This window comes from Lonchura striata, chromosome 6 (genome assembly GCF_050655825.1).
Source record: "Lonchura striata isolate lonStrDom1 chromosome 6, ASM5065582v1, whole genome shotgun sequence".
Lineage (NCBI taxonomy): Eukaryota > Metazoa > Chordata > Aves > Passeriformes > Estrildidae > Lonchura > Lonchura striata.
Genome location: NC_140708.1, coordinates 32,444,772 through 32,470,952, shown reverse-complemented (window position 1 = coordinate 32,470,952; position 26,181 = coordinate 32,444,772). Strand labels below are relative to the sequence as shown.

Below are 26,181 nucleotides of genomic sequence, written 5' to 3'. Positions count from 1 at the left end.
GTCAAAGTTTCAAAACTGCATTTTAATTTAATTGCTCACAGATTTATTTTTGGTTTGGCTTTTTCTTTCTGTTTTTTTTAAGCAACTTTGAAAGAAAAATACTTGCCAAATAAATAAATAGATAAAGTGCTGCTTCCAACTGCAGTCAGGTCTAGCTAAGATGCTCACAAAGGTTATACTTCAAAGTGCTTTTTGTGCAGATCTCAAAATGCCTTCCCATGCCCGGATGCATTCGGCCAGCAGACGCTGAAACGAGTAGCAAGACTTTTAAAGCCCATTGAAATGCATCCATCCACCCTCTCTTCATAAAAGGAAGCCTTACTTAACAGGCATTTATTATTGCTGAACTAGGGTTGAAAGTTCAGTGTCCTTATAGACCAAAATTATCAAGATTTCTGAGTTTGCAGCCCACGTTTAAGTCCTAATGAGCTATTGTACCCACTCACTGCTATTAACTCTTTGATGTAAGGAACCCATGATGCTCTTTTAAATGTCTCAGAGATGTCCAAGGGAAAAAGTGCAAAGCTCACCTGTGCTGAAGGACAGGTGAGCAACCAGGTTTTTGGTTTGTTTTTTTTTTTTTTGCCTTTAGTCCCCTCCAGCAAAATATGCAAAGACAACTACAGCATTAAATATGCATGTCAAAGACAGGCTAGCCTAGCAGTCTGGACTGTGAACTCAGACTCAGGGGAGCTGTACGTCGCTTCCAGCTTTGCCATGATCTGATATGCAGAACACGTTACCTTCCTGGGAAAGGGACGTGAGCATACGGTGCCCGTCACACCACACACGTACAGCAACCCTGTGTGCACTGCTGTGTGCACTGCACAGCCCCATCTCCCCTGGATTTGGGCAGTCTGAGGCAGCGACAGCAATCTGCTTTTCTGACAGTTCCTTGCCTACTACATCTTCCTAAATACAGGTAACAGTGAAATGATAATGAAATTATCTTTAATTTGCACCAAGCGCTTTGACCTGCTCATTACACGGTCACATCAAGGAACCTGTGTCCACAGGAAGAAGGCACTATCATGCTTCAATGGCACTTGGGAAGGGAACCTAATTTCTCATCCCCAGACTAAGACCCCCAGTCCAACCAGCAGAGAACAGGTGATGCTTTATTTAAAAAGTCACAAGCCCAGCCAGGAACCCAGGCATGGAGCAGACTGAGTTGGCCAGAAGAAGAAAAAGAACACAGCTCCAGCTCTTTGGCTGTACCACCAGTGCTGGGACTGCTCCCTCACACTTTCTCACTGTTTACTCACCCCACATTCCTCAGGGCAGTGACCTGAGGTTGCCTATGCAGGAATGGAGTTTAACAGTCCATCTCCGGTGTGAGCGGACGCTCCCTGGACGTGCCCCAGGCATGAGGAGCAGAACAAGTCACTGCAGGGTGAGCCCAGCAAGGCCTTGCAGCACCTCTGTAACTGCCCAGCCACATGCTAGACACCTTCAGCCCAAATGGCAGCTGCTGCCTCACGTTTACCCCTCGGGCAGCAATTGTGGAGCAACCAGAATTGCCTCAGATTCACACCGGAGCTTCTCCCAAAGTAACCCACCCTGGCCATCAGAGCCCTTTAATAAGGAGCAGGTTGTTTCATGTCCGGTAAACGACTTCCTCCAAAGAGCTGGACATGCCTGAAAAGCATTGACATGAGAAGTCAACATGGAGCAGTTATGACTTTAGCAATTCAAACTCTTGCTTGCTTAATATTAATTAACCACGTAGACATACCCAACATGCAGTGACAGAAGTTCTCCTGCCAGGGAAAACTTCACTGCAGACATTTGGGGTTTTCTAATGATATGGCTTCCATTCAGCTGCTTGACAGGAGAAAGAAGTGCATAGTAAGAAAGTCTGGTGGCTTTCAGGTCTCTTCATTCTGCTTTCCTCCATAAAACATCATTTCCTTATTACAGGGCAGTCACATGCCCACAGTACTCAATACTGACATTGCAGAGCTCTGCAGGCACAGATTAGGGCAACTTTTTTTTGTTTTCTTTCCTTTCCCAGACACTATTCTTTCAGCCAGAGAAGGAAACCATGTTCAGATTTTGTTGATTTCCCAGTGGGCAGATGAGCATCAAGAGACTAAAATCCTTCTTCAACTTTTCTTCTACTACTGCTCCTACAGCCCTGGGAATAAATATGTCAGCACAAGGACAAGGTCCAGGGGAGAAGAACTGAGGTCGCACTATTCCTTCTCTCCCTCTTTCTTTTCAGTAGCTGGGGAACAGGCAGAGGCCACAATCGTCTCTCAGGAAGGGACTTTATTTGATATAAATGCTCATTTCAAGCACCCCAACTCAGAAAAGCATCACTACACAAGACAGCACTTTGAGCACATGCTTAAGTGTTGTCCTGAACACCAATAGACATCAACGCATGTTTAATGATTTCTTGAATCAAGGCCTAAAAAGTAAAAAAGAAGGGGAAGCTAGTTTCCACAGTAATAGCAGTTGAGAAGTCTTTGAGTCGTGCCAAAGGAAAAATGCATGTTAAAGAACGACTCGCCTCTCCTAGGAAACTGCAACTCTTTCTGCAGGCCTGCACTGCAGGGCCCAGGGTCACCATCAGGTCCTTAATCTGTACCAAGAAGGTAGTTGGAGGAAAAAAAGAATAACAACAAAGAAACCTTCAAACCAAACCCCAACATTTGCTTACTTCTTACTTCCATCAGGGAGGCTAGTCAGAAAACACCCTTCCTCTTGTAAACACACAAACATATGTGTTCAAACTATGCATGCCCATGACCAGCTGCCAGCCTATCCCTCATTTTGCACGTATAATTCCTATAGATGGGGGCCTGAGTGCATGGCTACTGCCAGCCAAGGTAGAGAAGGACTGGTCCAGCTCCCCCAAACTTACTAATTCCAAGGCATGAGGTGTAAGGTACATCTGAAACAAGGATCTAAATGACACCAAAAGTAACTTTCCTCTAAGGTCTGATACATGTAAGGATTTTAGGTTTAGATTTTTTAAATTACTTCAGTTTATGGTGTTTGGTGGTTTTTTTTAACTTTCCGGTGGGCCTACAGGCTTTTTTGCTTGCCTCTAAAAATCCAGATGTTGAAATCATCAGTTTCTCAAAATCAACTTGGGAAAGTTACTTAGCATCTGTTCTGGCCAGACAAGTGAAACAGGAGTGAGCAATGCTTTTCCACCTTGGTAATATGCTCAATGACTTTACTCACAGGTATCTGTTAGAGGTATGAGCAAAGCTCCCAAGTAAGTTCCCCTGGAATGAGACCCCTGTCCCCAGCCCACTGCATATCCAAGCCTAAAATCTGTTTGACAAGTTATTTCTAGCTTCCTTTTGTGAAAATAGGCACAGATCACTGCTTGTTTTACAAAGGCAACACTCCTTGTTATTTGTAACATTTCTAACTCCCCAAAGGTTTTCCAAAATGGGTCTGCCCCTTGCCAAACAGGTCTGCATAGGGCATAGCAGAAAGCATCCTTCCTTCTCTTTATTCAGTGGCTTACAAGGCAGCTCCAGTTTCTTTCACAAGAGAGAGTAGAAGAAATGTCTACACATTCCAGAAAGTAAAGCATCCCATGAATAATCTAATCCCAAACCACATGAACTGGTGAGAAAAGCAATAGTACTGGGCTTGAGCAAATTGGCAAAAAATGGTCCTGAGCCCAGCATTTCCAGTTTCCTTCCTTTCTTTTTAATGAAAAATACATGCTGTTTACTTTACTATAGCACCTGGACACAGCACACAGACCTTGCTTAGACAGAAAATAGGCAGTTCCTATTCAAGTAGGCTCATCTGCAGAGGAAAGTTTTTGTGCTCAAGTGTGAATTGAAAAATGCAGAACAACTATTTCGAATTATCTTTCCGTGTGGACACTGTTATTCAGCACTAAGAGTTCCTTTGTGAGATTTAGCTTAATCCGTTTCCAAAGCGGATTAAGCTAAACCACACAAAGGACCTCTTACTGCTGAATGAGAGTGGCCGCATGGAGAGATAATGAGGAATAGTTATTCTGAGACAGCTACTTCCACTGGGTACTTGGGCTTTTCCATTCTGCATCAACAAGCCCAAAGCTGGACTGGTAAGTGAAGACTGTGGTTCTAGAAATTTGGAGAAAAGTAAGTGCCAGGGCCATATCATACCCATTAAACCTTGTGCTCTACACATGATGGCTGCTCCTGCTCCAGTCAGCACAGGCTCTGGCTCCAGAGGAGGTTGCATTATTCAGTACCTGCTTCTCTATGCTCCAGATTGAATCCAGCCACAAACTTCAGCTGCAGACAGGGTGTGCGGGGAGGAGGACCTGCGGCGGGCGGCCCTGCCAAGCCTGCCACCCTCGGTACACATCAACTTTGATCTGACAGGCTCACCCATCTGGCTCTGCAGCATCGCCCGGCGCTGCCGCGGCTCCGCGCCCGCTGCCAAGGCCGAGCTGCTGCTGCTGCAGCCCTCGCACCCGCCCGGGGCTCTGGGGACCGACCGTCTGCGCCCTCCCCGCTCCGCCTGGCACATCCACTCTGCTCCTGGAGAGCTGATAGCCTGCTGGTATTTAACTGTAGGCCCATACAAGTCCCTAGAAGTTCATTTAGCATGCATGCTTCGGCATAACAAACTGCGTGTGATTGAATTCAAAATGCAGCTTGCGCTCCTCTGTGCTGAAATACTCTTCCAAACCATCTCAAAATGTTGCTCTCTGCAGGTTTATTGTATCCCAGACTAACTAGTCAAAAATGGCCAGAATTTAGGTATCCTATTTGTGTCATAGGATAGGACGTAAGGGCTTATTTTATGAACAAAAGATACAAGAAGGAATCCTGCTGTAGATGCATTTCCAACCACACTGAAGGCAGCATGGCTACATCTTTCTTAAGATGATCTGATGAGCAAGCTTTTGTCTTTCTTCCTCTTCACCCAGAGAGCTTCAATACTCAGGTATGTCAGAGAGAGGTATACTTTGGTGTGTCGTAACAAACCAAAATGTCAAATCTCAAGGCTCCCCACTTATATGCAAGACTGCACAGCCTCTTCAGGAAACCAAAAGTGCTGCTGGTTCACTGCAATATCCATGGCTATAAACCTGCTACTTCAGGAGGACCTGCTGAGCCATCCCTAGTGATGTTAGAGAAGCCTTACCCTGCCTGGAAACATTGCAGCCATCCATGACAAGGTAAGTCAGTCACCCCAGCACTAAAAAGCCAGAGCTTTTGCCAGCACCAAGGACCAGGCTCTCCCAAAGTCAAACCAGATGCTTCACAAGAAATGGATGCTCAACAGATGAGGGTTTGATTGAGCCGAGCCTATCCTAGCACCCCTACTCAGCTGCCTTCTCCTGGAGCAACACTTAGGGTTGCTAACTCCTACAATTTTACAGCCAGTCTAGCAATACTTGCTGTTTTTCAAGGCATGGTAGCCTTGAAGTTGAGTGTTTAGGGAAGAACCTCAGACTCCTCTCACAGCACACAGCAAGCTCACAAACTGCTATAGAGAAAACTTTGAGACTGAGCAGAGTATACCCTGCAGGCTCAGGAAACAGAACAAATAAAGAGAATACAAAATGTATTATTTAAGAAACAGAAAACAAACAAAAACAACACACAACCCCCCACCCCACAAATCCCCATGATCTTTTGAGGCCTGACTCATGATCCTAGAACAATTGGGGTTGGCAGTACTATACATTTTACAGCATTTATTCACAGCTGAAATATCCCAGCATCCAAATACTTCAGAGTTCTTGGAACTACTCACAGATCTCCTGACTACAACCAAGCGTGACAATTCATCCCAGCTGCCAATCCAGCCCCAAGGTGTCTTCTGAAGGTGCTTTAGTGCTGACTGATGTTTGCAGAAGCATTAAATTCCTGCTCACTTCACAGTAAGAGGTACAAGCCTGCACATTTCCCCAGTCTCAGCATCACAGCAGAGGAGTTCCCTCCAGTACTGAAAGGAGGGCTGTAGAGGATGGACACTGTGTTACAGAGCAAACACAAGGCCATGGAGCAGTTCCCTAAAGTCTGAACTATTCTGCAAACATATCGAATTACCAAGTGAATTACTTTCAAGGAGCCCAAATTTCTTCTGTTGTCTACACAAATCAAGCACTAGGTTTCCATTAATATTTAATGGGTACTGAATATAATGGGTGTCTTTTATAGGAAACCATCCAAAACAATTTTACTGGGCTGCCAGTAGGTAAATTCTATACTTAGCCCCAAACATTCTGGTTTGTACACAGATTTTTTTCAAACACAACCCTCTGCAACAAAAAATCAAAAGGAATTAGTGGTGAAAGATTCAGCCACAAAATTCTCAGCAAGCTTAATTTGTTCTGTGGCTTAATTCCAAGAAGCTCCAAAAATTCAGGACAAGACGTTTGCATACTTTTGGGCATGTATTAATGAAACATTTTATTTACTTTGCAATTGCCAAAGTAATTAGCCAAATAAAGTATAGAGTATTTAAAAAGGAGACAGTCACTAAAGGAGCTTTCCAATTAAGTCTGTGTGGGTATTTCTGCGTGCTGGGCAGGGGTGGACTGGGCACCAGGAGAGCTCAGACACAGCCCTCTCCTCCTGCCCACAGCGTGTCCCTCTCAACACCAGGCACTGATATCAGTGATGTCTAGCTCAAGTCCTTTCCCCCACAACACCACTGTGTTCCTGATCACCCTGAGATCTCTAGGGACAGAAGAGGGTCAGGCTATCATGGCTGCAGGCAGCCTGCAATCCACGAACATCTCAAGAGGTTACTGCAGAGGAAGAAGAGTCTCCCTACAACAAAACATTAAAGACAAACAAAGCAAGAGCTTTAAAAGCCCTCTAGGAGTATTGTGAGTGGAGGTTGTAAGATCATGGTTCCAGATGGCTCCACACATACAGGACACATGTATGTCTGGATGTGCCCTACTCCCAGTATGTCTGGAGGAACACTGAAGGTGCATTTTAAAATATGCCTGAAATAAACCTAATTGCTACTAGTAGGTATTTGTTTTTTATTTAAAATGCAGAAGTACAAACCACATTAGAGAAAAAAAATTAGGGAACAGACAGGGCAGACTGTGCAGCTTCAACTCCAGTTGCTCTGGGAAAAAAACCTCCTGATCTCTCCAAACCACACAGAGGTCCCAGATGCCTGCAGTCCATGCTCACTGAAGAGGCTGAGAACAGTCAGTACGTTTCAGATGGTTTTGCCTTCAGTTTTGCTTGTCACATTATGTTTTGAAAAAACATTTTTACTTAAAAAAAAAAAAAAAAAAATAGATACACTAGTGCACAGTGATTCTTTGTTCTTGGTGATTCAGTCTACTATATGGCTGTGTTCCTTACATACTAGGCCAAAAAGTACTGGAAGTCCTCCCCCCGAGGTTAACATTGACATTTACTTCAAAATGCAGGAATTTTTCAAACTCCTTAGTGTTTTATAAGGAATATACTGTACCGAGTCACCATCATCTTGGCTTCTGAATGTTTTTGCCAAGAAGTGAGGAAGCTGAAAGCAAGGCTTTGCACAGCCTGCAGGAGGCAGGATCCCAGGACTGGCCTTTCACCCACGCTCCTGCCCAAAACAGGAATGGCTGAATCAGAGTATTCACTTTGCAGAGAACAGGGAAGAAGAACAGCACTGGTTTTCTCCTCAAGGTGGTAGGAATGCACACAGATAAAAAAGGTTTTAAAGCTTGTGTTAGAGCTTGTGTTCTGCAGTGAGCAGTTTTGAGAGATCCTCGCACAGACATATCTTGCTCATTTTCACCTGCCTGTCCAGGCTGCAACAGAAAATGTTCTTGTGAGACTCCCACTCCTACATCACCATCTCTCACTCTTATCACCATGCTGGCAGCACACATGTGGATCAAATCAGGTGCACACTGACCACAGGACTACAGGACAACTAGCACCCCACCCCCTGAGAGCAAGCTGGGGTCTGCTTTACACCCAAAACTTCCTGCTAAGACTGTTTCACAAAATCTTAATGCCTTCAATGAAATCAAAGGTCAGGAAAAAAAAAAAAAAAAAAAAAAAAAAAAAAAAAAAAAAAAAGAGGCAAATTAACCACAAAAAACACTTAAAAAAATATCCCAGCCTCATAATAGTACTATCTGCAGGCTGAATTCAAAATTTTGACCTAGCAAGCTTAATAATACTATTAAAACAATTTTTGCCCCAGTTTTCTTTCACCTTTGGACACAGATAAGCAGCATGACTGTGCCAGAGCAAGATGCAAAAAGTCTTACCAGATGAGTGAAGCACCTAAATGTAAATAAATGCACAAATGCACTGTTCTTAAATAGAGCCTCATGCTGTACCTTCCTCAAGACATACTGAACATAATTTCAGTTTAATATTCTGTTTCTCATTATGGACCTTGGAGACTCTCTCAAGCACCATGAAAAAGCAGTATTAACCCAGCCCTCGGCACTGGGGACAGCAATCCAGCCAAATTATTCATGCTGGTCTTTTGCTTCAATTTTTGTAGTCTTAACTTAATGTTCTTAAACAAATCTGAAAGGAGGATGGCTGACAAATAGAACAGATTTTACTTAAGACATTACAGACAGCCATGTTATGCAGCCTTGAGTCATTAAGCTCAACTCCTAAAGGGAGTTTCATTGGAGCTGGGAGTAAAAACTGACACGGAGCTTGTGGTTGTCACAGCCAAGCAGTGGGAAGAAAGAATGTTAAAAAAGGGAAGACAAAAAAAGGAAAGGAAAAAAAAAAAAAAAAAGGGGGGGGGGGACAAAAAAGAAAGTGGTAAAAAAAAAAAAAAAAAAAAAGGAAAAAAAGGGGGAGAGGGAGGGACCCAAGCCGCCACACTCTCTTTTCCTCTCTTTGTAATCCAGCTATGAAGATTAGCCTCAAATCCTGATTTCGGAGATAGGGGAAAGATAAGAAGTGATTTGCAGGTGTTAGCATTTTCCTACAGATCTTCAGGGCAGCCCAACTGATTTGAAGATGAAAAACTGGCATAGATACACTTGATGGGTAGACTAGACACAGCAACCAGGGTAGAGAACCAGCTTCTACCTCTACATGTTACATTTGCACAGAAACATCAGGATGCCCATGAAATACCCACCACAGTTCCACAAAAAGACTAACTGTGTTTTCACAAATGCAGACAGAAGTGGATATAGAGCCCTGTGCAAGAGCATCCAGGTCCCAGGTGCTGTGGGCAGGCACAGGACACTAGAGATGCCTGACACATCCCAGACCAACGGGCATCTGCAGCCACTTTATCTCCCCCAAATGCCACTACCCACTCTAACTTTATTTACAAAAAAAAAAAAAAAAAAAAAAAAAAAAAAAAAAAAGGGCCATTTTCACTCCACAAAATTAATGTGGCCTGGGGTCGGTGCCAGGAAAAAGCTGCCCCTTATTTATATATTTTAACAGAACAAGGCAAAACAGTTTGCTGCTAGAAATAAACATTAAACCTTGCAGAACCTCCCCCCCTCCCAAAAACCCACTGTTCTCCCCCCTCGCTCCCTCCTCCGCCTCCTCTCCCTCCAACATTGTAAGTAGCACAAAAGATCACATTACAAATGCCAGCTGTGGCTCTTTCGGAAGGTGGCCTCCATCTCAGAGGTAGTATATGTTCCTCATGGCCTAAGTGGTTGCTATGGTAAATATGCTTTTTATTGAATAGCAGAGTGAAACAGCTTTTAAAGAGATCCATAAGAACCCCATAAATGGTCAAAACACAAAGCAGATCAACCTCAGCCTCCCTGAAAGCAGGTTTCGCTTCGTTTTCCAAAATGATTGTGATTCTTGAACCCTTTTTGTATATTTTGTTGACCACTCATCTCCACCTTGCCCACACCTGGGTGGAAGGGTTAGAGGGAGTCAGAGGAGCTGAGACCCCTGAGCACCACAGGCAGCTTTGGGTTTTTAAGGCTCTCCTGTGGGGCAGGAGGCTTAGGGACAGTGGATGCTCAGCACTGGGAAGCTCAGGTGATCCCAACCAAACTCATCCTGCCCTCCCCACGGCAACTACCCAGAAAAAGCCTCTTGCTCCCTCTCCATCTTTTCCTAAGAGTCTGACACCACTCCACCATGCCAGAGCCACAGGAACATTCCCACCCTGTGTCAGTCCTCTGGCACACCAGTTATAAGAAAAGAATTAAAATAGGAAAGTTTCTCTAGCTCATTTCTTATTAGGAGTAAGATGACATCAGGTTTTGATGACTGTAGATTTCTGATTAATCAGCCAGACATCTTTTCTCTGATCTCTTCCTACAGTGACAGCCCAAGTGGACAGAAAGGAAAAGCAAAAGAATTCTGAAAAAGTGAAGCAGCTAGCACTAGATATCAATGGGGCAGATACCAGTCTTGTTCCAGTTGCTCTCTGATGGTTTGAAGGATGGTTTAGAAGTTGTTGATTCTAAAACAGGAAATCTTTTTTTCCTTTTGAATAAAGAATTATGACACTCATCACAATGGGCTGACAATTCTCAATTTAAAGAGGCAACAATGGAAAAGAAGCACCTCAAAATGTTTTGTATGATTTGAGATTTCTAGCAAAACCAATGTGTGCCTTGGATGATCTACTAGCTGTGTCAGCTCTAGACTATAGAGCAGAAAACAAAGAATGAGCAGTTTCTTTTCCTGGTATTTACCTTATCATCCAGTGGTTATAAAAAAGTTCTTTGTTTTCTTTTTTTAAATCACATTAAATTTGATGATGAATTTTTTTCAGAAGAAATATTCTAACCCACTACATGCCATTCTCTCCAGAGGTAAATGTCCCAGATGCATAGTCAGAGCTAAGATGCTCCTTAACAATAAATGGCCCTGACCCTGGCTGTGGGTGAGGATGGACCACTGCATATCACTGCTTTTGCAAATCACCTCATAAACATTTCCTTCTAGATCTCTGTGAATGCTATTTTAGAAAGTAAAATAAACCCCCAAACCACTCTCATGTAAATTTGTACTGCACATTGCAAACTCAACATTGTTTTCACAACAGAAGCACAAGAAAAATTAACTAAGAAATGAAAATTTGAGTTAGACGTTAATAAATAGCAGCATTTTTAAAAATACTATTAAAGAGAGTTATATATTTTGCAGGTAGTAATAAACATTTGATAACAATCTTTCTGCTAAATGAGAAGACATCACAACACACAGGAACATGTGCTTTGTTGAACTTGGCCCTTTTGAGTCTTCACCCAGGTGAAAATCCTGACCTACTCTCAAACTCTCACCCAAGATCTGACAATAAGAAAAGATTTCTTTAAGTAAAGGACATAGAATAGGCTTGGTTTTGATTTTTCTAAGGCAGTCTTAAGTCTAAACCTTCCAGACAGTCTCTTCACTTCAACACTGTCAGATGTGTAAACCAGCCTGACTGGACTCCACTGCCTCTATATAACGCTGCAATGAGTAAATTTAGAGTATTTTTCTGACTCCCTAGTCTCCTGCAAGCCACATGGATGATAATTTCATAATTTCAGCCCAGAGATAACAAAAATATTCCCTCCTTTTACCACAAGCTTTTTAAGGATTTGTTTGTTTTGAGGTATTTCTCCTTTGGTCTGTGTAAAAGAGAACTGGTGACAACCATTGCCATTAATGTCAAATGCTTTTTTTTTTTTTTTTTTAAACAAAGGAAGAACATCTTTCTGCATTTACTTACAACAATGTGTGCTGGAGATGGAGACCTAGCATCCTTGAGGGCTTGTCTACTCTGAAGGCTCCCTGCCTGAACATCAAGCAGTGGCCATTTCATCTGCAGATACTGGATGAAGGAAACAAAAATGGGAAAAGAAAAATGAGTTCAGAAAAGAAAGGCAAAAAAAAAAATAACAAATCTTACGTAACATGGATAAAAAAGTATAAATCAAAACTTATGCAAGGAACTGAAACAAAAATTAAGACAACCTTACATGTTTGTGGATACAAAATCTGTGCAGAACTAACAATCTCATACCACTTCATTACAGTTCAGGAATAAGAAAAAAACAGGTTACAAAGACAGTATTATATTAATTTTACTAATTGTAGCAAGTCTAGAAGTAGCACAAAACCCACAGACAACAAAATAGCATAACCATGGAGAGGATGGGACAAGGGAAAAGGTGGATATCAGTGTCAGGAGAGGGAAAACATATAATGAATTAAGAATATGATCTCGTTACTGAACGGGTCATCTGTCAGCCTTCTTTCAACAAATGTACCAAGTCAACTGCTCCAACTCCCCAGTGCTGTACAAGCCCTAAAGACAGAGCACTACCCCAAAAAGACCCAGTACTGCTGGGTCTTAGCACCTATTTTCTCTACATTTCACCATTTCTGGAAGACACCATGGATTTTCTTCCTGCTCATCTTCTGCAGATAACCCCGGCTCGGGGACAGTGCAGCTTCTCTGTGGCACTGCCAGCAGCAGACAGGCTGAACACACACAGGTGCCACGTCTGCAGCATATGGGGGCACTGATTCAAAAGCAAGAAAAGCTTCAGCTCGCTGCACCAGAAGTGCTCAATTCTGAACAAAAGCTGGTCCACAGAGAAATTAGTTATCCCAAACAAACTTCTGTGCTGTACATCTAAATATAATTTCAGGCCAGGCTTTTCTCTCTGCACGCTGCCGTGCTGTCCCAGTTAACACAGGTTAATACAGGACTTCTAAAAGCCCTGTACTGTGCTGGAAGAAATGTGTACGGCCACATATGTTCAGCCCCCTCCAGAACTAAGAAAAGCAGCTGCACACATAGATCAGGCCACTGCAGAAGCTCCTGTTTAGCACTAGACACTGCTTGACCTGACAGGTCTATTCCTAGAAAATACCTACTAGGAAATAATTATGTTTACCCATTCCTTCCTTTTTTTTTTTTTTCTTTTTTAAAGTAAAAGTAATCTTGAAGAACCACCATGCACAAACAGCGGAAGCTGTATCTGAATCTCCATGGAGGAAGGAAGGAGATCTGGTTCCATGCTTTCAGCACATCACTATCTATCACATTTGCTCACGTATGCAAAACATTTGCTCACATGCAAGGCAAGACTCTGGGCACTGAGGTGCCCAAAAAGCAGGAGCCAGCAGGAGAATGTGTTACCAATTCCCATCACTTGGAGGGCCTGAGTTTTCCGAGCTACTGGAATGCAAATAAACAAACCCATACTCTGGATTTGTGCCCCACATGAGTTCCACAAGTTCCAAGAAGTCTTGTTTTTATTCATGTTCACATTTGGGATTTGTGCAATGTGGACCAGAATGTTTCAGCACTTCTTAAAAACAAGAAATAAAACCCAAACAAACCAGAACTAGACTACCGATAAGCAGTATTTCTAACTCTTACAACTCAATTGTAAGTCTCCAGATATTTGATCACTTGCATCAAATCCCTGCTCTTCAATATATGTGACCACAACATAAATTTTAAAGTTGAGATGATGTTAAAGCAACTTTCTAACCCTTTGTGGTTTCAAAAAAGTGCATAAAAATGCAACCCGAGTGTGTAGAATTTGGACCCAAAGCCTAAACCAACTGAGAGCCAACTTTTAAACTTGAGGGGAAATCTGATACATTACAGATTTTCAGATGGCACTATTAAACAAGTAAACTGCTACATTTTCAAAAGTCCAACAGTTTTCTTAGACAGCAATCAAAACACCACCACATAGAGGGGCGCATGAATTTCCAGAACGGGTCCTGATGGGTCACAGCTACTATTGGCTTAGTCTGATTTTCCAGACAATCTGTGAAGTATTTTTCCCTTCTTCCAAGGAAAACGTCCTCACAGGATGTGTGCATGACTCTGCTTCAAAGTTCACAATGGTTTTTGGAGAGCAAAAAGCTACTGCTGCCACAGCTGAAGCCCCTACAAGAACATGACAGCTCAAACAGTGGCTTTTCATGGAACAGACACCAAGCCACTACCCACAAAAATAAACTCGTCACCTTCATTTTTCCATGACCATTCCACAGTCACAAGCAATCCTGGAATATCTGTACAACCACGACAGCCTGTGAGGAGCTCAGGTCAGCAGCTGTCCTAAAACACAGACTGAGAAACACGTGGGCTTCTCTGAGACCGCTCCAAGGGCAGACAGAGGCATTGACAAGCAGCAGGGGCAAGCTCACAGCAGACCCCATCCAGTCAGTAATTATTGCAGGGATTACAAAGCCTTCAGGACTGTCAGTTGTGCTGTTTTTTACTAGCAATAAATTCCATTAGAAGAAACAGAGCAAGAAGGCATGGCTGCTCCCACTCCACCTCTATCCCACAACAGCCCGTGCTTTCAGCTCCTACACCAGGCTGACCTAAGGGCAAGATGAACGTTTCAGAAGATCTTACTGTTACACTTTTTTTTCCTCCTTTTAAAACCCTTAGTCTGGACTCTCAGTAAAGCCCTTCTCTTACCCACCCCTGGCAAAGAGGATCCAAGAAGTCTTACAGTGCAAAGGCTAAAGCACAAACAGCTTCTTTTGGACATGCACATGAAACCCAGCAGGAACAGTCCAAACCCAGAGGGCTCAGTTTTGCACATAAGCACAGACATGGACAGCTTCCATTTCTACCAGTGGATAACACACCAGTGGGAGACAAAATAAAACCAAATAACCAGACCCAAGGGAAAGCAGTAAAGCACAAGGGTCGATAAAGCAACTTCCATGAGCTCTACCAAGTGGCCAGGATCCAGAGCAGCCTCAGCCCCGCTAAGGGTGAGATATTCTGTCTGTCAGATAAGCAGAGGGGGCCAGAGCCCACAGTCAATGCCCACGTCAAGCTAGTGAACCCACCTTCAACAGCAGGATGTTTGCAAAAGCAAAAAAAATGTTTGCTGGCTTCAAAATGCCAGCGCTGTTGATAAAGTATGAAATATTAGCATTGTTTAAGGTGACAAGCCTGACTCGAGGCCTCCTCATCCAAGAATTGTCATGCCTGTAACACAATATTGATGTGGTGGCTTATAATTCTTACTTTACATAAAAGCCTCATTGTGTGCCAAATTCAATCTCCACAGGCTACCTGAGCCACAGATTTTTACAAGTCTACATTTCAGCGCTGCGAGTCTACAATACACATAATTTTCAATTATGTTAGGGCAGAACAGGATCACTGCCTATATAACATTACTGGTTGGAGGAAATGAGACTCAGCCCTACTGCCGAGAGAGCTAACTGGATCCAGATGGTGGCCGGCCCAGGGAGCGACGTCGCAGCAGCCACCCCCTCCACAACTCTCTCTTTCACAGTGCAGGGACATGCCAAGCCCTTGCTGGGGCTGGGAGCTGTGACAGGAGGATGCTTGGGCAGGGGGGGAGTTGCATCACCTCGGGGAAGAGGAGGGAGAGCTGTGATTGCTCCCACAGGTTTACTACTCCTGCCCTACACTATGATATTCTTATTAAAAAGGAGAAAAATTAAGTCCTGCTACAGCAGAGAGGTAAATCCTTTCCTTCCTCAAGCAACTAAATAGCAGGAAATCCTCTTCTCTTGGCCCTAAATGTAGATTTGAGCCAGACAGTTCCTCTGATTTGCAAGGAGTCCACAAAAATCCAAAGCTGACTTTCCCAGCCTTCTGACACTGCTTTTACATTCCTGCACTGGGCAGCTGGGAGGGGGCAGAAGGGTTGGAGGGAGGGGAAGTTCCCACCAGCCTGCTGGACACCCGCTCACTCCTCTCCTGCTTCTTGTGTCTCGGGGTGGAAAATCAGGACTTGCCTATACAAATACTGAACTTTTCAACAAATTAACTCTAACAAATCTGTGCAAATTATTTCAGAACAAAACTGTTGAAATGGGCTCTGCTGGCCTGCTTCTAACATTTCTTTAAAATAATGTCATCATGGTGCAAGTACTTTATTCCCTGTTTAACAATATGATCTGATGGGGATCATTAGCATGTGTGCTTTTAAAAAAAAAAAAGTTTTATGGCAAGTCTCAGAGAGCTTAAGCAAAATAATTGTTAAGCTCCAGGCCTCCACACAAGAATTAAAACAAGTATGGGGCGAGCATACTTGAGAGAAACCAAAGCTTTTAAAAAGGCTGTTAAATTGTCAGCACAAGGGAAAAAGCAAATTATTTGAATGGCCCAGATTTTTTCTGTAAAAAGGAGCAAAAAAAGAACCTTCCTACACATCCACACCTCCCATATCCAGCCAGGGGCTCCTGCAAAGCACAGACCCGCCCAGGAGCAGCTCTGCATAGCCACCCCCCAAAACAGCCACGTTCCTGAGCACTGGCTGGCCAAACAAACATCTTCCCCAAGTTTTCACAGCAGAGTTGGTCAAAACCAGCTGAACTTCACATCCAGCACTCGAGGAGTTTGCTGGAAGCTCTAACTGAGGGCTGGCAGCTGCCCCACAGGCTGGGGACAGGGCTCCCAGTGGTGCAGGCGTGGAGGAAAGGATGGCACTGAGCTCACAGGTGTTTCCTGCACTGGTGTCCAACCTGGACCTGTCCCCCTCTCACACTATTGTTTTCTAGATTGCCCTGCAAGTGATGTTCTTCAACATATAAAAACATAAACACAGTAAGGGGAAAGAAAAGGCCATATTTTTAAACAGAAGGAAAGCTGCACAATGCTTTCCAGCTCAGGCTTCCTGCAGCTGGTGCTTATTAGCTCCCAGGAACTGAAACAAGAAGGAGCAGGGCTCCTGGAGTCAGCTTGATGCCACTGGTCTCCAATACCCCCCCTAACCACTGGATCACACCACCAAAGTCTGCACTTTCTCCCTGGATCTCAAATAGAAATATTCCTGATCCTAGTTTTGGGGTCAGTCTCTTCCTTGGCCAGCATTGTAGGATCACGTGGAAGTACACACCTGGATGTCAACTTGAAGGTCAGGAGTTTCTCCAATATTTAGTTATAAGCATTTCTGAGAGGGAGCATCTAGGCAGATTTTAACCAGAGATAATCCAGTAGCAACATGGAGATCACAATGCTGAGGGGAGAGATGATATTTATGGGGAAGCCAATAAGGAACAAAGATTAACAAAATCATGTTAATCTACAGACAAAAAAAAAAGTTGCAAGAGGATACTCATCTTGGTACCTACAAAAAAAGGTTTGTCACCTATTAGTGTTCCCACTTACATTAGAAGGAAAGCCTCTAAAGATGTAACTGTAGACTGTTTTACCTCAACCCCTTATTTCTGGTCTTCAGTTATCACCTTGCTTGTAGAGGTGTGCGTGTGAGAGCAAAATCTGAAGGATTTATTTTAAATAACTGAAGGAGGCTGTTGAAGGAACTTTAGAAAGGCCTCCTATTCCTTACAGGTCTGCAATGTCTGGAATTTTTTGTATGAGAAGTAATAGACACCACCCACGATGCTGAGCCCTTCTACAGAATATGCAGTGCACCACCACGAGGCTCAGGGGAGCTGCTCAAAACAAAAGCAGCAAGGTTGATTTCAGTGAGACCAATCCTTTCCGCACAAAAGATTTCCCCAGAGCATTCAAGAAATGAAAGCATAAAATTGTAAAACATGAAAGTATTTATCATATATCTCCACTTTTTATTTTACTAACATGATCTTTTAAACTATCGCAATAAATTTTTAAGTAAAATACATAGATGGGGGGAAAGTGGTACAAAAACCAGGAACTGGTAAGCGACACGTGCACATAAGGCCCTTTCCAAATTTAAAATGTCCTTTCATTCTCTTATTATTGAGAATTTGAGTGACCTTGTCTCCTTCCCTTCCAGTAATACACAGGAATCCCTGACACAGAGACCTTGAGTTGCCCATTTCAGTATTTTGCTTGTGCCTTTGTCACATTGCTGAGGTGCTGTTAGGGCAGAAAAATGAGACAGCTGAGTCCTCCACTGGCTGAAAGGTAGAGAAATGTGTTAGTGATTAAACAGCCCAAGATCACCTAAAGGAGGGATTCCTGAAAGCAGAAACCCTGGGCTCTGGAACCTGCACTGAAGGCACAGAGCAACCTATGGTGATGGGCAAAGAGGATTCCCATTTTGGTGTGGGATAAGGCACAAAGCAACAGCCAGAGCAGCCAGAGCCCCACAGGTGCCTGTCAACCTCAGCTCTCCTGACTGGAGATGTGGCAATGTCCCAGAAACAGCAGATCCTGTGCTTTCTCCTGACCTCTCCAGGCTCTTCTCCTGCATCCCAGATGAGATGCAATGTAACAGGTCCACCCCATTACTACTGCCAGGCATCACCCTCACTTGCACGGGTTTTCTCCACACAGTGATAAGGGTGCAGAGGAGGCTGCCGTGAGAGAAAGTCAAAGAGAATAACCAGAAGCTTCCTCAAAAATTATTGCCTATGAAAGTTTAAGCAAATGCAGATAATTATTTGCTCATTCTGACATGGATGGAAGGCATTCTTGCCGTCAGTTCTACTGAAACACTGAAGTAAAACAGGTCTTTGGCTTCTACTGAAGGCAAGGATGGTAGGCTACAGTTGAGTTCTGAGATACTGACACTGAGCATAAAGAAGCAAAGTAAAGGCTAATCAGCTACTGCAGGAATTTAAAACAATTTTTTTAGCTTTACAAGAGGAAGAGTGTTCATGTGACATAGAAGTACAGCATTACTTTCTGCAGTTCACATGGTATCTCTGCAAAGTAACTGCAGGCTGTATTTCTCAATCCTGGGTGGAGCTTGGGAAAGCACCATTAGTTTTTTCACATATAATTTGAAAGACCCCACAATCCTCGCTGCAGAAGCCAGCAGGTTGGCTGAGGACTGCAAAGTGAGATGTCTGCAAAGTGCCGTTCCAAAAGACAGGTCCAAATAAAAGCATAATTTCAGTCAAAGAACAAGAACAAACATTTTATCTACTTTAAAACAGAAAAAAAAAAAAACCTTCATTTTTAAGCTACTTTCCCCAAATTTTCTCTGCAACCCATTCTCTTGCAATTAAGCACTGAGTTTCCATTAGATGAAGAATGGGACAGTCAAGAAATCTCAAGAAAGTCTTTCTGTAGGTGCATCTTGCTTAGACTCACAGTTTAGCCAGCGTCTAAGACTCACCAAAAAATTTGATGTACAGACACACAATTTCTCATCCTGGCAATCTCCCAGAAAGTGAGAGAACAATTGGTAACTAGTGTTTGCATGAAGTCCAAGAATGCATTTTATGGTCTATAAAATATAATTCCTTTCCTCCCCTTTAAATCAAGGCAGTAAAGATATCTGACAGCACATTAGAGACAGATCATGGCACAGAGCTACCTCCATTTGAACAGAGGAGCTGCTCCAGGGGAACCCTGCCTCCCTTAAAACTTTCCAACTCTGTTAAGAACATAGCTCTATTTGTAAAGGAGGGCCTGTAACTTTAAGCTTTGAAACTGTTTTTTAAATTTTCTTTTTTAAAAGGAAAAGCAAGAAAAACCCCATAGCACAGCTGTGCAAAGAGAAAAGGAAGCCCTCCAAATCTGCCCCCATCTTTCCCCTCGCCACTTGGAATTTGGAATGGAATTGGAAACATGGGAACGGGTTTCCTGATTGTGGGAAGCATCAGCCAGGCTCCTTCAATACCCTGGTAGTGAAGCCCATCAGGAAATTCATCTCTACATGACCACAATACTGAACTGGTACCATTTTCCACTGCAAGTCTTTGTGCGAAGGCAAAAAAAAAAAAAAAAACAACCAAAAAAACCCCCCAAAAAAAACAGACATAACAGACAAAGAGACCTATCTTTGCACAACTCTGTTGTGCATCAGTCATAGAATCACAGAGTGGTTTGAGTTGGATGGGACCGTGAAGATCATCCAAAGTTCCAACTTTCCTGCCACGAGCAGGGACACAGACCAGGCTGCTCAGAGCCCCATCCAGCTTGACCTTGGATGGGGCATCCACAATTTCTCTGGGCAACCTGTGCCAGTCCCACACCACCCTCACAGGAAAGAATTTCTTCCTAATGCCTAATCTAGACCTACCCTCTATCAGCCAAAAAAGGGTTGATTTATAAAGTGCTTGGCTCCTCCAGCTATCAAAAGCCAGCAGAGGCATGACAAAGGCAAGACAGTAAAAGGATGCTCTGCAAGACAAGTCCCTCTCCAAAGGGGCCTCCATGACTATCTTGGTTGGAAGGGGTTTCTTCACCCTTTGATCCAAATTCTCATCTCAGATCTTGTAAAGTAACAGTGAATGAGAGGCACAGGTGGGTGATATCCCTGAGTAAAGGTGCTACAGAAAAAATTAGCAGTTTGCTCATTATTGTAACATGGCCTAAGAGGGTTTTACTGAAAGAGTCATGTTTTCTTCCACTGTTGGGTAAGTGAAACTCATGACTCTAATCACTACCACAAAAATTCCTGTCGATGTAGCAATTCTGGGTGAACTGCTGGGAGCCACTCTCTAGTAAACCCAGCAAATTTCATACCAAATTTCCTGTCACCTCCCTTGTGGTTTCCATGTGTGATTGGGCATTCAAAGCAACAAGGGGTAACTGCAGAATAGATGGCTCCAAGGGTTTCAGGCTTTCATGAAAATGAAGAACTTAAAAAATTCTCTTTTCCTAGGGGTGGTAAGTTTTGTCTTTTTCTTTTTTTTTTTTTTTTTTTAAGGTTAACACAAAAATGTAACCTTAAGGCAACCTCAGAAAAAAAGTCCTGGAGATAAGACTGGAACCAGCAATATTCTGACCTCCTAGGAGAAACTGGGAAGGTTGCTGTTGAGGTTTTGTTTTTCAGAAAAGCCTTGGGAAAAAACTTTCCACTGCATCACATCCTGGTCCACATTCCTTGCAGTAATCTTTTAGCTCAGATGTGTGGAGATGTCTTTGAAAGATGTAAAAAAGGTCGAGAGTCCCCTCAGCCAATTGTGCTGGCTGAGAAACAAAACTCGTGGGCTGGGGTAGGATTTGTGTCAGCCTGACCTTCTGTGAGACCAGCTACTCCTCTGAATAAAACCTTCTGGCTGCCTCTGCCAGAATCCTCCTGCCACTCAAGTATCATCTTGCTGTAACAAATTACTCCTAACCCAGGATTATGGCTCTTTCCAAATCCCTCCTAGAGAGCCCGGAAAGAAATGTTCCCTTCCCAGGATTCGGAACCCCTATCAATAATTGCCCTTTTTGCTTCTCTGGTGGCACTAGGTCCTGGGGACAGCAAAACTGCTGCACCCATTTTCCTCCCAAATAACAGCTGGATGTCTCAATTGTCCATCAGAAGAGGAAATGATGAAGGCTTGCCTTTGGATACCCATGGAAAAGACACTCCATCTGGCCAGAGGGAGAGATGACTCCTCACTAAGCAGGAAGAATTGTATTTAGGTGGAGGACTAAGTGAATCATTTGGGATGAAAGCAAAATAAAACAAATGAAGTATTCACTAAATCTGTGCTGTCACCTCTTGTTCCTGGGCAGCCACCCTGTGTATTTATTTTTTGGTTTCCTCCAGCACCACCAAAACAATGCAATATGCATTTGGGTATTTAAAAGAAGTATTTTTTAAAATATTCTTAGTTGAATCATCAGCCACACAAACTGTTCCTCAAGAACACATAAAATGTTGTTTCTTCTTAAAGGAGATGCAGAGAAAAAAGATGTTAAAACAAATATGGCCCAAAATTAACACCATTATGCATTATTTTTCCCCAATTTAAAGGGCACCCCTAATGAAAATAAGCCAAATTACTGCCAATTCCAAATAAATCATGTCATGACTTTAGAAAGGCACGCTGAGTTTTCAAGTACTTTTAGGTTAAGCATTAAATGTAAGGAACTTTTCTTGAACTGGCATAGTTTGCAGACTTAAGATGCACAAAATACACTACTAGAAGTTTTGAAGAAATGGGGGGCTTTTTGTTTAGTCAAAGAGAAAAATTTTCCTCGCTCAAAAAAGTACACTGCCATATCCACTCCCCAAGCTGAAAAGAGTAGAAACAAAAATCAAACCACAAAATGAACTAACACAAAATAATCCTTTCAGTTTCAACAAATTGGGAAAAAGAAGAAGAAGGAAAGCACTCTTTTTTTGAGCAGCAAATTGAAATAATGCATTGCTCCATGTATGTATAGGGGGGAAAAAAGGCAAAAATAAAATTTTCTGCCGCACAGGCAAAAATGCAACATGCATGAGGCTGCATTCTTCTTCTCCAAGTGTGGGTGGAAAAGAAGAAGGAGGGGAAGAAGAAGAAAAAAAAAATCAGATTTTTTTGTTTTAAATCTATGTAGAAACAGTGGTTTGGAGGGAGAAGGGCACCAGCAGCTCTGCAATAGTTCATGTCCTGGGGGGACTGTGCCCCATGCGCCAGATTCTTGTGGTTGTGGCAGAGGTTTGCTCTGCAGAGGTGAGGGTGGCTCTGCCGCCATCCGGCAGCGAACACCCGCAGACACCACACTCCCACATCTGCATCTGTCACACTTTCATGCCACAGCCCCAAAGCTGAAACAAAGGAGTCATCAGAGCAGCCCTGAGCTGTATAAATCTGCAAATAGCTGAAAATGTTGCTCTTGTTGCTAAATATAGTGCAGGCATTTTGAACTGGCTGGCCCGCAAGGCAACTTTTGTGTTTATTTATTTAAAGGACCACGGTTTGAAAACACTGAGTGTTTTTTAAGCCTGTTCATGTATGTATGTTTGCTCTCTCCCAATATTAATATGCAAAAAAAAAAAATTAAAATAACTTAGCAGGTACTAGAAAAACAACTTCCATGTAAAGGAGTCAAAGAGCTGAGCAGAAAGATGTATTTGATTTTTGCAGCGGGAGCAAAATCTCCCCAAAGGCTAGTAAATCAGGTTCATAGAGAATGAAACACAGAATAGCTTCAACCATGCACCCTGATGCAATTAGCAAATGCTCTGCTCCCTGTGGGAGCTCTCCCAGCATCACCACATTCCTGCCTGGCCATGGGAAGGGAGGGATGGGGATGGCAGGGCTGCCTGGGAGAGGGGAGGAGAGGCACAGCCCCTGGGCTGTGAGCACTGCAAAACCCCACTCGCGTGGCAAGAGGGATGCACAGGCACCCACCCTCTTGTGCATCCCAAAGCCAGCACAGGGATGCCCTTCTGCTACTAAACCCTGGGAGCTGGGCACCAGCTGAGAGCCAGGGCTGCCTGTGCAGAAGCAAAGAGCAGGATTCCCCAGGAGAGCTCTGGGATGGCAGCCCAGCCCCAAACCACACTGCAACACAGCACCCACCTGTGGGATGCTCTCTGGGATCTCTGAAAGCCAAGGACACAACCCGGGACCTGGGGCAGCAGCTCAGACACCAAAGGGACACGGTGATCCCCACAGAAGCTCAGGACAAGGATGGGGGAACACTCCAATCAATCCCTCATGGCTCCATGGGGAGAACCGCAGCCAAACCAGCAGCACCCGATGCTTCACACGCCTGTGCCAAGTGCCCTGTACCCACTAGTGCCAAATGAATATTTCAGGTTTTAGCCTTACCTGCAACTGATAATAAAACCCCAGTAGCTATTTGAGGTTTGTTACAGCTGTACAGCTGTCTTAAGAAAAAAGGGAAGGAAAAAAAAAAAAAAGCTTTTTCTTAGCAAGGCTGGGGGGGTGGAAGGGGCTGCATCGACAGCTCCAGTAGCCAGAGGCACTTTGCAAGGAGGAAAGTAGAACTCACGATGTGGGCAGGCCTGAGGTTTCTGAGCCTCAGGGCACATCCAAGAGACACAGCGTATTTACTGAACAGCCGGGAAAGCAAAGGCTCCAGTCTTACAACACGTTATAATCTTATTGTGGACGCTCATATTTTATAAGTATTTGAGGTTGAGGAGAGCAGGGTGGGGAGGGACACAAGAAGCCACTTTAGCTGCCTGGTGGGGTTCTGAGAGGCGGGTTTGTTTTTTAAAGATGAGGTATGATGACTCCGTATGTGGGTAATTATAAATGAAGCGACTAAGGATCAATGAGCTCCCTTTCATAGCAATCGCTTATTTATTTATTTTAAAAATCATGACACAGCATTTCTGTTCTATTTCCAAGTCAAATTTATCCTAGGTGGAATCAGAGGAAGAAAAACCAGGTTCCTAAACAGATTTTTTGCGAGCGTTAATAGACTTGAGAGCATCTGCGCAGGACAGTATGTTGAAGTCAGCGTTTCTGCATGCTGCACAGCCAGCCCCATAACCTCAGGAGGGAACTTTCATCTCCACAGACCTGCACACAAAAGGTCATTACAGTGCACCCTGCTCCCACTAAGGAGCTTACCTCTCACACGTAACATCAGGCTTATTAAGCAACGTGAGATGATACAATAGCTGCTAATCTACGGAAAATTATTATTCCTTTCCTCCTGCCCCCAAGCAACACGGGGATTTGCAACACGCTGGTCTGTAGGATGTTACCTGAAGGACAGAGGGAATTCAAACTGCCCTGCCCTCCCCATCCCCTTGGTGATATCTCCCAGTGATTTCCAGTGAGGCTGTCAGGGGTAGCCCAAGTATTGTAGAAAAATTCCTCTGACTTTGTATGGATTTAATCAGAATAAAAAATTCCATTTACAAAGAAAAAGGGGAAAAACAATAAAAAAGGAGAAATAATTATTTCCCCAGCAAGCAGGAGAACAAGAAAAAAGAAAAAAGCAGGAGCTCAATGCAATCATCCACCACCTCTTTCCACTGGTCCAAGAAAAGATTGGCAGCTCCTGCAAGACCTGCTTCGGGCTGTCATTCTGTGGAGCTGGATGTTTTGCCATCGCTTCTGAATGATAATTGGCTCAAAAATTAACACGCCTCAGTGTCCCTGTAGAAAAAGCCCTGTGGTCTCATCCAGTGGGGTCATTACCCGCCAGAGCATTCCACATTTCCTCGAGAGGGCACGAATGGCCTGAACTTCCACACACTTCAGAGCAGTTAATTCACTCAACAGGACAAAATATTCAGGTCAGGATTTTTCCAAGAAGCCATAAGGACCTGTGTGCCTGATTGGTTATACTCCTTTGTGAATCCCATCCCTTGAACTGGTGAGTGATTTAAGACCCACACTGAAGTTCTGTTCAAGGGGTCAAAAATTTGCAACTAATATGCAACTAATAATTTTTAATTTTAAAAATAAATTTACAGAACTTTGAGCCATATCAGAAAGTGCTTTTATTCTCAAAGTAATTTTAAACCTCCTCTCTCAGTTTATTAAGACCATTAACTCTTCTCCTCGTCTGAGTCCCTTATTTTGTTGCAGGATGAAGAAGAATACTCCTCTGTATGGGGACTGATGGTACCCATGGTGCATCTCTCTCATATAAATGTGTTTGGAAAAAAAAAAAAAAAAAAAAAGAGTCCTTTGGTTTATTTTACTATGGAGTTAACATTCACATCAATCATTCCACATACATACATACCAAAATACACAGCAGACAAACACATACTCTATCAGTTCAGCATAACGATGCTTTAGACTTATGAATATAATACATCAGGCCAATTCATCCACAAGTGTTAAGAAACCTCAAGGAAGTTACTGGAGTTTGCAGTGTTTTGTCCCTTAGAAACTCTGATTACAATATGATCACCACCCAGGCCAAAATATTTGTGACTGTATCTTGTGCTGTACCTCATACCCCAAGACATGCAAAATCATACAAAATTCCCTACCTTATTACAGTGCAAAAAGGAAAAAAAATCAAATCAACCTCCCCAGACACACAAAGAATAGAGAACATTGCAGTGGAAAAATGGATGATGTAGTCATTCACCCACACACATCAGGTGCATTACAAACAGAAGTGAATTTTAAAAAATCTGGGGAAGTCCATACTACATACTGTATGCTTAGGCAGGGAATGGTTAGAAATTTTTTTTTTTTTTTTTTTTTTTCTAAAATGCGGGGGAAGGTTTGCCAACAGACTTCAGCTAAATAATTTTGAAAATTGAGAAAACCCAGAAATGACAAAGCAAGGCAGCTGCAGGACAGGGCTGCAAGGGTGTGTTAGAGGCCACTGCAAGTGCTGGTAGCAAGTAACAGCTCCCCAGCCAGCCAGCCCACTGCTTTACCCATGCAGGAGGAATTAAATAAGAAAAAAAAAAAAAAAAAAAAAAAAAAAATATGCCAAGTCTGCCCTTCAGTAGGGCCTAGATTAATTGTGAATGCAAATGAAGCCCTTCTGCAGCACCAGGGTCCATTTCCAGGGAAATGTGTGCACCCGCCTCTGTTTACTCCAGCTCCAGCAATGCAGCACAACCTTCAGTCAAGCTATTAACTTGAACGTTGAACTTCACAGCACTGGCTGTCTTTCTCAGCCATTCTTTTGATGTTACCTCCAAAGCAAAAGATCAAAGACTTTGAGTGTGGTGAGGGGAAGTCCCAGGCTCTTAGCCTACCAGCCTGT

The 26,181-nt window shown here is 43.3% G+C and overlaps 1 protein-coding gene across 18 annotated transcripts in view; it reads right to left on the bottom strand.

Annotated features, from left to right (window-relative positions):
* The window catches only part of TCF7L2 (transcription factor 7 like 2), a 172,661-nt gene that overhangs the window by 99,218 nt on the left and 47,262 nt on the right, over positions 1-26,181 (bottom strand). For 15 of the 18 annotated variants that reach the window (XM_085583701.1, XM_085583702.1, XM_031505276.3 and 12 more), the window contains one exon: positions 11,617-11,718. The exons of the other annotated variants lie outside the window; for them this stretch is intronic. In XM_085583701.1, coding sequence (XP_085439827.1) covers positions 11,617-11,718 — 102 coding nt within the window. The remainder of the gene's footprint in view (positions 1-11,616; positions 11,719-26,181) is intronic. 18 annotated transcript variants of the gene reach the window in all.